The sequence below is a fragment of the Emydura macquarii genome, unplaced genomic scaffold (assembly GCF_026122565.2).
Source record: "Emydura macquarii macquarii isolate MOO-44397 ecotype Brisbane River unplaced genomic scaffold, CSIRO-AGI_Emac_v2 contig_2321, whole genome shotgun sequence".
NCBI classification, from domain to species: Eukaryota; Metazoa; Chordata; order Testudines; family Chelidae; genus Emydura; species Emydura macquarii.
In genome coordinates, this window is record NW_027132458.1 from 2,282,547 (window position 1) to 2,295,055 (window position 12,509).

A 12,509-nucleotide genomic window follows, 5' to 3' on the forward strand; every position below is an offset into this window, starting at 1 on the left:
CAATAAAAATCCCTATTACTTCATTTCAATGAAAATGGTGCAGACTTTCCAATTTGCCTTAGAAACTAGGGGCTTTAACACAGAATTTAGATCCAGCCTGGCAGAAGGTTCACAGGGCCTTGTGTACACATTATCCTGCAACAACAGAGAGCTGTGCTTGTTTATTATGTGAGGATTTAAAAGCTTTTATAAAGCCCCTACATATTTAAAGCAAAAATGATTAATTAAAATCAAAAAAGCACAAAATGACGAACTCCCAAATGTAGATTACAGGACATTTTAAGTTTAGTGGAATCTTAATTAGAGGTGTTACAAGCTACGTACGTATATTAATGAAGTTGCATAAAATTTCTCACAAACTGCACTTAATTAATTTTCCTGCCTTCCTCAACTTTGGACAAAAGCACTGCTTTGCCAATGCTTTAGAGCAGAGTGCATGAAGCATCATCCACAAGACCTTACACGTATAATTTCTTATGCAAACTAAGCAGGTACACATACTATGAAACACTATGGACATTCTAAAACTATATATGTGCACAAATACTGAAGGGAAATATTTTTCAGTTACGTATTAACTTTACAACTTCATGATCCACTTTCTAAGTCACTTCTATAACTGAAAAGGTTTAATAAAGTTGAGAGGCTCTGAATGTATCAATTTAAAGTAGTTGTATTCAAACTGTAGACCACTTACAGAACTTTAAAAATAATGAAAGTTATTTTTACTGCTATACGGATAAATATATTTCTGTAAGAGTAATGATCAGCTGTCAGACTCTCAGTATGATAAAGATTGGCCTTCACTATCTACAAACAGAATTGAGAACCACACCAGTTTAAACCAGCATACAGCTACTACTATTATTTAAAATTTGTCTTTTCTGAGCTTTGCTACTGCAGTAGACAGGCACGCAGAAGCAGCGCAGAAGACTGATGACTTTATGTTGAGGTGAACGATCTCATCTACCCCTCCTGGATCCAGAGACCACTTGTGAGAGCTTATTCACAGGATAAATTCAGTCTACTACTGTATTCTCCTTGAATGCCAGGTACAGAATGGTTGTAAAATGTTTTGTAGGACAGAACCAACTCCTTTCCCTGACAGGCTTCCTAACAAGCACCATGACACAGTACTTCCCTGCTTGTTTTGGCAAAACATGGTGGTCCAACTGCCCATTTGAACCAGGAAAACCTTTTGGGACAATAGAATGCTGTAGGTCCTCATCCAACATGCATACACTCATCTCAGGAACACTTACAGACAAATGCTGCTCCTGGAGAAACAAAGTTCCTTGAGAATGGAATATTTCTGTGTGGACTACCCATCTGAGGATGGACAAATCTATAGACACTATGATTTAGGTGGTAGGAATTTGGAAATACCCTAATTGCAATTTGTCCCTGGACTGTCACCAAGCTAGAGAGGCCAAAAGATAATTTATTACACAAATAAAATGTGAGTCCCTCCAATATTTGCTTTCACTGGAACCTTAAGATTCACTGAGGTTGCCTCACAAGGAGATGTGGAGGAGACAAGTACTAGGAATACAGTTGCAGTCATCAGATCCAACTTAACTTAACAGTCGCCTACTAGCTTATGCTTATCCTTTCTACCAGAATGGGGATGCCTTGAATCCTGTCTTGACGAATGAAGGGTTCCTAGTTGAGTCATGTCTTTCTCCTATCTACTCCAATTATCTGCTGTGGACAAGTTGGGACTTTGGACTGTTTATCATAAACTCTTGCATTGTTTGGGGATATGAATTAAGTATTTCTTTCAAATCTCTCCAGCTTTTGCACTTTGATCATGAAGAAAGAAATCCTCCTCATAACAGTGTTAGAATTAGAGCAGGTTAAATAATATTTGTAGAACAGGCTACTGGATGATTTCCAAATATTTTCCAGTAAGTAATTTCCTCCACACTCAACTATTCACCAAATTTACAAGTTGGACACAACATATTTGAATCATTTGTTCAGAGTTCACTATGATTTTTTATTACATTAAAAGATTTTTTTCCTCATTAGCCCAAGTCTACTTTAAAAAAAAAATCTGAGTTTGATTCTTGGATGTAAAAGCTGTTTGCATCATATAGACCATTCATCTTCCAGCAGAAAGAGTGAAGTGAGGAGTTTTCAATTCTGGTTATATATAATTTGTTACATAACAAGCAGAAATAGACACAGCAATGATGTTATAATGTAAACTAAATTAATTGACAGATGGCGTAAAAAATGGTACTACATAGTTAACAGTAGCGGGATTTTAATGCATTCTAGGCACTAATCAAAATAATTAAGTGGTAAAAATTAAATAAGGACTTACCTTGCAGAGGGAATTCCCCTCTTATTAAGGTCTGCTCTTACTTTCTCTCCTACATGTCTATAAATCGCCACAATAGCCAATATTGCAGCATCTCTCACCTGTGAATGCAAATTTAAATTAATTTTTTTTTAAATTATAGAGGATATTTGACTTAACACAATGAATAAGGTTAAGATTCTGTCACTGCTATTTTTAGTAAAAGTCAGGGACAGGTCTGGGGCAATAAACAAGAATTCACAGAAGCCGTGACCTGCCCCTAACTAACTATTACAAAAAATACTTCAGGGGAGGAAGGAAAACAGAGCAGCCACTCCAACTCCACTGCTTCAGCAAGCAGCCCCGCCCATCAGCTGTCCGGAGACGCTGGGGAGGTGTCAGGGAACAGAGATCCACCAAGATGTGCCCAGCTAGTATGTGCGACACACCCACACTGAGGTGTCCAACAAAAGCATAACGGAGAAACAGTAACTGGGTTGTCACAAGGGTTTCTTTAACTCTCTATTCCAAGGGGCATCTTTTTTATTGTCTGTATTGTTACAGAAATACTTGCTGACAGATATTTTCAAATAAATTACCAAAATAATTGAAACTGGGACAATTATATTGTGTTATTTTGACCAATAAAATAACAAGAACTTTAAAATACTGTGCACAGAATATTTTATTTTTGATGCAGAATTCCTCCAGGAGTAACTAGATCAACAATCCCAAACACTAATCCATACACTCTGATCAAATAATGCTGGTTCCTCTGTTTCCAGCTGCTTCTAATTCAGTTGTGCTCTTCAGTGTAAATAAGAACCTGACTGATTTGAAAACATAGCCAAAAACAAGGAAGAGCCAGCCTTCCTGGCTCCACTAAGAGCACTACTACAAAGAATCACAGGTAGGGAAAAAATAAGGGGATCAGCCAGTACAGAAAAATACACACAGAAGCAGTGGGGGAAGAGAAAGAAGGAAGAGAGTATCACATTAAAGATAGCTAAAACACAAACAATTCCTTAATATTACTATTCCATGTAAAGAATTAGTGTACTTGATTCAGGAATGCTATTGATCTGTGAACAGGAAAGCAGGTAGTCCACAACATACTCACTTTATTAAGATATGTCCTGTACCATGATTCTGTAAAATACAGGAGCCACATATGCCAGAGACTTCTTTCAGACTTGAAAACAAATCCCTACACTATTAAGGAGACAGGGATCTAGCCTAATTCAAAGCAGAAGCATATAAATTAGATGGAAGACCTATTACCTAGTCCACATCCTGCCAAAACTATTTTTTCATTACTATATTTTCTAGTGCTTTACCAAGTTCAATTTTAAACAACCCCAGAGCACGGCTTCAACCACTTCCCTCTGAAAGCTATTCTATAGTCCAGATGTCACCATTCAGAAATTTTTTCTTCATTTTCATCATAGTGATCCCCTTACTATTAGCTATAATCCTTGTACCTCCCCAAATATCTCACCTCACCTGTCTACATCCTGCAAGATGTGTTCACTTTTACTCGCTATGCTTCCTTAGTCAACTGGTCAAGCTATACAAATTTCATTTTAATCTCACTTCTGTGGTCAATCCATCCTCTCATTCAATTATTTTGTTGCTTCCTCTGAATATATTCTACAGAAAATGACTATCAAATAGTGATTTGACTCAAGCTACTGGCGACAGGAAACAAATGAGATGAGAGAACCAAGAAGCCCCACTGAGGCAGGCATACCAAAACTGATCCCTCCCCAGCCCTGTGTCCATTTGGCAACATATATGGCTCAGGAAGAAAACCCAACAGATAAGGCTTGAATAGGTGGACTTAAAAAGGACAATATAAGAAAAATCATGAGTAAGAATTTTCTTTATGTGCATAACATCAATTTACTATCTTTTTATTTTTTTTAAAATCAAATGCACATTGTACAAGTAATTTATAGCAATAAAATCCTTACCTGACTATTGGAGTCTCCAAACAAGATGCATAAGTGTGGTACCAACTTGCTGAGGATTAATGGTTGCGCACCATAACTAAAAATAAATCAGTCAAGAAAGAAAAAAACACTTTCACATCAAAACTGAAGTTTTACCTTGTAGCTTAATAAACATTTTCATGGATCCCCAGCCCTTGGCACACTGATATACTTATCAATCAGTGTGCCATATTTTTTATATATATTGTCCCAAAAGGACATTCTTTCAGCCAACTCCAGAAAGCTTGGACCAGTCAATTGCTCAGATCTTCTAATTTAATAAGAGCATTTTTTAAATGCATCAGGCATCTTAAAGAATTAAATTCAGAGGGAAAAGTCATTTAGAAACAAACAGGACAGAATACTAATTTTAATATGTCTCCATAAAAATAAGATTCTTACATATTTAAGGTAGCAACGAGACACAAACACACTCCTTCTCGGGATCGATTGTTCTTGTGTTTAAAACCAGCAGCAAGACGTTCCCAAATACACTATTAAAACAAAAACAATTGCCTTGATTTACTGGGAGCGCAATGTAATTCTGTTCACCTTCCATAATGATGTTCATACCAATAGTTTCTGATGAAGTTTTGATTTAATTACAATATTCTTAAGTTTTGTTTTGTAAAGCAGAGGAATGTTTTGAACAAAAATGAGATTTTTACAGGATTTACAGCATGGAATACGAACCAACTCCATCCCTTCCCCCAATCTTTAGATTATTTATATTAAGCACAACAAAAAATATCCCATACAAGACACATTTCTAAAATGGTTGGTCTTTATACACTCCCACTATTTTATTCTTCTAATTCTGTATATTTTGAAATATTGTTCCTTTTGTAATTCAACTGCAAAGTCAAAGCAAAACTTTAAAATTTACAACTACTATGGTTTAAACAAAGGTTTTTCTTTATTCATTTTGCCCAATATTTTACTTATTTCCCTATCAAAATCCCCTCCCATTCCCAGTGTTTAGTCTCTGCCTGCCCACTATTCATTATTCTTCTACTCTTGCATTAAGTTTCTTCTGCATTTCTTCATTTTACATTTTAATTTTTTCCCCATTCATTTATCCTGGTTTTATTTTGTCTCCAATTCTATTTGTTTCTGCTTCTGCTTCTCAGTACGCTTCTATGTTGATCTCTTGCTGTTTCTTGTAGTATGAATTGCTCTCCTGCATATCATTTTTCAGTGTCTTGTATTGGTGTTTTTTCATTCCCTTCTCATTTTATCTTTTTAATTCTACATTTCCAAGTCATTCTGGAGATCTATATCACTCTGTTAATGATGCAACTTGCATCTTAGAGATCTCTGGATTTCCAGTGATATTTCAAGCACACAGACACAAATTGCAAGCTCCTTTCGCTGCCATGCGGTCATCATCAAGCAGGCATCTAAGAATAATGTCACCTAGCAACGACCGCACACTGCTTGATGAATAGCTTATTTTTCTGTGTATGTAACATTCTGTAATTTAGACTCTTCACATACTGAAATTCTGAAGTAGCATGGTTACACAAGACAGTACACTGTAGTATATTTATGTAAACTATTAAAATTGTATTGGTTTTACTGCAAAACATTGACAAAGGAACAATGATATTCCAAAAGAAGTAGTGTAAGAAGTACTGAACACTAGATAATATTCTTTTTCATAATTATGCAGCACATTTTAGAATAGCTATAAAGGCTTCAGTAATCAAAATTTTAAAATCAATTTTCACTTGAAAATCTTACATTTTACAATGTATAAATTGTAAACAGAACAAAGGAGAGAAAATAAGCAGTATTTGCTTTCCAAAATAGAACAGATGAACAACAAAGCCTAGGTTGGCAAGGAAGAAAACATCCATCTCCAATAAGCCCATCCTCCCTCTGAGGTAAAAAGAGAAAATGAGGAAGTCTTCCTGCCAGACAGACACACAAGAAACAGGCAGAGAAGTAAATGCAAGGTATTGTAGGGTCTTCAAACAGAAATTTAGAATAACTTAGGCTACCACTCTACCACCACCCATCCCTCCAAAAAGGGACTTAATAAGGGCTGATCTACACTACACAGTTAAGTCGATGTAAGGCAGCTTTTGTTGACCTAATTGTTATTAGTGTCTACACTACCGCCTTCCTCCTGCCAATGTAACTGCCCTACTACACTGACATAACTCATCAGTTGTTGGTTGTTTTGTCAATTTCATGGCAGGTTTACCAGCAAGCAACTCAACTGTTCCTAGGGAGCAGGCTATTACAGAAGACATGAAATGCTCAGCAAGAAACGCATGTGATTAAGTCCATTTTGGTTGAGGGAAGGGGAGAGAAGAGAACTATGTATTTTTAGGGTACTCAGATCACATCAAAATACTTTTTCAGTCACACAAACAAATTTTCAAAAGTTCTCTCTATTGGGGATGAGGTTTGTAGATTTAAATTTCCTGCACATTCATCCCCACACCTCTAAACAAACATACACAGGTTTTAGTTTAAAGTAGCTCGCTCTGGTTTGCAAAACTAAGGGTCTCCCTATTCATTTCTGTATCTAAACTTATAAAGAGGATTTTCTTGAGAGAGAATTAGTAATAGTTGAGTAACAATAGCATTCTTATTGATGACCCCCATTCCAAGAATTTTAATAATACTGATTAAGTGATAAATCCTGTTAGGCAATCTTCCATTTTTCAAACTTACATTAATAGTAATCTTACAGTAGCACCTAGAAGGCTGAACTACAAAGAGGGTCCCATTGTGCTAGGCACTGCACAAACATAGTATAGAGAGAGTTTCTGACTCAAGTCTAAGTAAACAAGACAGACAAAAGATGGAAGAAAGGAAGTATTTTTAGCACATTTTATACATGGGGAACTGAACCCCAGGGAGATTAATCATTTTACCTAAGGTCAGACAGGAAATATGTGGCAGACCCAGGAACTCAAATTTGAATCCAGATTTTCTGAGATGTAATCCAGTGGTTTTAACCACAAGATTATCCTTATGTGATTGTGGATGTATTATTCATCCTAGGTTTTTAATTAATTTGATTTTTGGGAAGTTATGAGATAAAATAGCTAGCTTATTTTCATTGAATTAATTCAAATTCAAGCCCACCTGGAAATTTCAAATATGTTTAATTAAAATACTTCTGCCATCCTGATATGAAAACATCTACTTTTGATTTATACATGATATAAAAATATTGTAAAAGAACTCTATGTTTAGTGTCAGAGTTTTATCTTCAGCTAAAGCAAAACAGTCCAACACTGTTTACACATTGAGACAGTGATCCAGTTAAAACTTACACACACACACTTAATAATGGAATTCAGTGGAATAACTTGAGTTTAAAATTAAAGGTCACATGTAAATGTCTGCAAAATCAGAACATAAGTCTGAATTTCCAGAAGGGGTCATACCATTGGTGGTGCTACCTGGTCCATTAATTTCAATATAAGAGTCTGTGCTTGTTCTCGAACTTGGTCTTTGGCATCTCCCATTCGATCAATCAATGCTAGAAGAACTAGAGGACAAAAAAAAAATGAACAAAATATGTATCCATCAATTTAAGACTAACAGGTTTATAAAAATGTTTCTAAAAGCAGAATTAAGATTTTTCTAGTACAAAAATCAAGACATGATTTACAACGAATCCAAAGTATTTTAAAGAAAGACTTTCCAAAAAGAAATTTTAAATGTACTGCAACCCTAAGAACAATGTGTTGGACTGAAATTCAGAAACGCAATGCTATCAAAATGACTAAGACAAATAATATTTTTCTTCTTACCAACCATATACATTACTTCAGTTTGAACTTCAAAAAGAAAGTCAGACAAAGGCTTCTCAGCCTATAATACTTCAGAAATAGAACATTTTGCCCCAGCTCAAAAATTATCTTGGAAATTGTTTTTAATCAGATGAGGTTTTCCTCCATTTATGCACAACATTTTTAATACCTCCCTATTTCCAGGCATAACAATTTTTTTAAATCTTTTAAGAATTACAAAATGTATACTTGAATTAAGGCTGAATCTTCCACAAGAATCAGGGTATAAAAAGGCACAATATTAAACACAAGCATCCTTAAATACACCGTTTAACAGAAATTATGTTGTGACTATTTTCAAGTCGTAAATTAAACAAGTAGTAATGGAAATCAGTATCAGACCTGCAAAAATCTAATTAGCTATCACCCAGATGGCAACTTAAATTTGATGAAAAAGCAGAATTTTTAGGTAATGCAGCAACCTCCTGGATGAACTGTTAACTGCACAGTTTTGGTCTATTTTGCTATGCTGATTCCCAGTACTCTGTTTATGACTCATTCTCTCCTATCCAATGGTCTCAGACAACTTCAGAGTCAAAGGGGCTATCACACAGAAGGCTCTGCCTGCAGCTTCCTCTCAAGAGTCTGTTGTTCACATCTGCAGTAGTTTGATTCAGAATGAGAGCCACTCTCTCAATTAAGCAACTATTAAGTAATCTAGTGCTTTTTAGGTCATATTCAATACCTGGAACTCCCCCTTGAAGTTGCCAGATACCCATAGCAGATTTTAGATCACAGTGAGTCACACCACTTAACAAGCAATCTGATGCTTCTGTGCCAACTTCACTTTCTGAGCTAAAGAATAGATAAGGGCCAAAACAGACCATTATCATCTAGGCTTACCTTCTGCATAATTCAGGCCACAGAATCTCACCCAGTATTTCTGCACCATGCTCATAATTCTGTTTGATCTAGAGTATATCTTTTAGCAAGATACCCAGCTTGATTTAAAGACTACAGTGATGCAGAATTCACTGCATCCCTAAGCAACTTGTTACAGTGGCCAACCATCTTTTTATCTGAATTTCCTGAGTTTTTAATAGAAAAAACATTTTATATTGTTATTTAAATAATAAAGCAGCAATGTATTTGTTGTCTTCAATGTGTATTTTATTACCATTGTTCTCTTTATGAAGCTCCCTATTTCGCCAATCAGTGCCAATATACTGAAAATAATTAAACTAAACTGTATTCAAACACCTAGTTTTTTAATGCAACTGTAGCTTTATTGCAACTTCTAAATGATATTTTTTAATTGTGTGACAGGAAAACTGATTAGTGACTCAAATCTATGATTTCCAACTTTTTAAAACAAGGTAAATATTCAGAAAGCAATAGTCCCCAATCTGAAAGCAGCATCTAAACAACATACATTATAAGGAGCTGGAATTTTGCACCTTATTTTCAGGTAACCCCTTTTGAGGAAAGTAACAATTACCCTTGACAAGAAACACTAACATACAACAGTACAAACCCAGAGGAGGACAGCAGGAACTTATCAAAACTAAGTCTATACTTTCATTCCAATTCCCCCAAGACCTTTCTTTGTAACAATGTTTGAGGTAAATCAGTTATCAAAAGCAGCAATTTCCATAACAACCAGGGCAATAGTGACTCTCTCCAAGTATGCAAATAAACTAGAGGGAGGGAGGGCTGAGTGGCTGATTATCTCTGATATCACAATGTTACTGCTCAAGCACCTACAGGGAGCAGCAAATGTGCACTGCAAGGAAAAAAGTCAGGCTTTTCTCATGATCCTGTTTTCCCAAGTTTTGTAAAAATGGAACATATAAACCCAAAATACACAATGGTGATGACTCCACACATATATTAAATTAGGTGAGACAGTGAGATACAGATCCTGTAAAACAGAAGTTTGACACAATCTTAACTATAGTCTCATTACTATAAGACCAGAATACCTACACCTTAAAGTTCCTCTTTTGGCTCTGCTCTCTAATCTAGTTAAGTCTAGCCTTTTAAAATGTTCATTGTATGTAAACCCAGTCATAACTATGCAATTTTTGTTGCCCTTCGCTGGATATTTTCATCCTATGCTCTACCTTGATATGTAATGTCAAAGGCTTTAAAAAAAAAAAAGAAAGAAAAGAAAAGAAAGAAAATCTACTCACTGAAAGCAAATAGCAATCTTTCCCAACTGAGTGCCATCAACGTCTGTAGACACTGCATTGCAACCCTCTCGCTTGAAAGATGATGGTGTAGGCGCCAAAGCAGTTCAGTTAGTGTGTGTCACATTGCAGAATTGCAAGTCACCAAAAAAAAAATCAAATTCTTGAGCAACAGTCTTTGCCACAATCAGTTCATGTGCAGGGCAAGAGGATGAAGCCAGCACACTGTTAGCACTTGAGGCCTGCTGCACTCTCTTCTTCTCTCTTTGCTTTTCCTCTCTCTCTCAACCACCTCGCTTCAGCCTCTTGACTCCCTGGCACAGCACAGCCTCCCAGGTGTGGTCTGTTGCTAGCTGCATCTTCCCAGCTTGCGATCTCACTGTTGAACATTTTCAAGTCCCTTTGGCAAATGTCCTTGAACCTGAACCTAAGTCAGCCCAGTGACATTAGAGCAGCTTCAAGTTCTCCATGCATTCCAAAGGATCTCCTGTGTCCATAGTTCATCTGGAGCAGATGACTAAGCCAATGGAGACATCGAACTTGACAGTTTTGCTTTCCCAACTATTTTAGTGTCAGGAACTTTGGTTTCCCACTTCATAGTTAGAACAGAGTTAAGACAGTAAGTGTAGGAAGTATTTAGCCTTCTCTCATGCCTGCTATAGGAGGTCCAGGTCTTGCCATCATACAGCAACATGCTCAAAACACATTTGGTAGCCCCATATTTTGGTGTTAAGTGTTAGTTTCCTGTTACCCTGATCAGTTGGCCAAATGTGGTAGCGGCCTTTCCAATGCAAGAATTAAGCTCCCCATCTAGAGATAAGTTACCCAAAATGCTTCATCCTAAATAGCAGAACTTCTACACAACGTCTAGTGTGGTGTTAGGCTATGGAAACATCTGATACAGTCAGTCAACACATCTTTTACCACAATCTCAGTCTTAAGAAGACTGATGGCTAAGGCTATGAATCAGACACAGATTCCATGATTTTATGTGACTTCCATGACTTCAGCCCCTCGCGGCAGGAGCTCAGGCTTCAGTGATTGATTACTGTCCGTGTCTTGTCTGACTAACTACAAAATCTTAGCCTTACTGATGGCTAGTCGAAATACATCATAAGCTATTGCAAAGCTATTGCAATGTTTCTGAAGCTCCTCTTTGGATGTTTGATGAACACTCTGTCATCCACAAAAAGAAGTTCTTGATAGCACGTGTTTTACTTTGCTTTTGCTCTTAGAAATGCAATAGAGAGTTTTCCATCTGATCATGTATGGAGATGTACACCTCAGTGCTAAATTAGAAAGCACAACAAAGTAGCAGAGAGAAGACTATACCGAACAGATGCCAAAACACATTCCCCGTTTGACACCACTGTGGATTTCAAAGCTGTCAGACTGATCACCATCATACTGGATTGTAGCCTTCATATCAGAATAAGGAAGATTGTGGTGCAACCAATTCTCTCTAGCAACTGAAAAAGGCCCTTTTTGAAGACCAGGTCAAAAGATCGTAAGATATATGAAGGCCACATAGAGGTTTTCCTTGTTCTTGACACTTTTCTTTCAGTTGTCTTATTGTGAAGAGCCACATCTAGAGTAGATCTACTCACACAGAATCCACAATGACTCTCTGGATGTGTGTGTTCAGCAAGAACTTGTAGTATTTTGCGAATGACCTATAAGAATGCCTTTCCAGCAAAACTAAGGAGACACATTCCTGTGTAGTTGTTGCAATCATTCCAATCTCCTTTCTTTTTAGAAAATGTTATGATGTTGGCATTCCTCATGTTCCATGGTATTACTCCTTCCCTCCGGCAGGGAAGCAAGACACTATGCAGATGTTTAAGCACAACTTGTCCCTTTTGTATCAGTACTTCACCTGGAATTCCATCTTGTGCAGCAGACTTTCCTGGTGTGAAGAAGGTGATTGCCTTTTCAAAGCTCATTTACAGATATACTACATCAGTGTCTTCAATGGTCTAGAACCTGGAGAACACATATAGTGCTGCTTCAGAAACAGTGATTTTATATGAATAAAGTTTGTGATACTATTCTATCCAGAGTTCCATCTCCTCACTTCTGTCAATGATGATGTCTGCATTAAGAGATTTCATTGGGGGTAGTCTTTTTGGCTGAAGTGAAAGCCTATTGCTTTCTTGATTCCATCATATATACTTCTTAGATCTTCATTCTTAAAAGGACATTTGTATCTTCTTGCACAGTTCAAGCCAGTATGATTGAGAACACTGCCTTGCTGTTCCTTGCAATGCGC

At 36.7% G+C, this 12,509-nt stretch overlaps 1 protein-coding gene across 12 annotated transcripts in view; it reads right to left on the minus strand.

Annotated features, from left to right (window-relative positions):
* The window catches only part of CLASP2 (cytoplasmic linker associated protein 2), a 270,791-nt gene that overhangs the window by 217,510 nt on the left and 40,772 nt on the right, over window positions 1–12,509 (minus strand). For all 12 annotated transcript variants that reach the window (XM_067560901.1, XM_067560896.1, XM_067560898.1 and 9 more), the window contains exons 3-6: window positions 7,704–7,807; window positions 4,699–4,790; window positions 4,279–4,354; window positions 2,330–2,427 (exon numbers count right to left, since the gene is read on the minus strand). In XM_067560901.1, coding sequence (XP_067417002.1) covers window positions 2,330–2,427; window positions 4,279–4,354; window positions 4,699–4,790; window positions 7,704–7,807 — 370 coding nt within the window. The remainder of the gene's footprint in view (window positions 1–2,329; window positions 2,428–4,278; window positions 4,355–4,698; window positions 4,791–7,703; window positions 7,808–12,509) is intronic.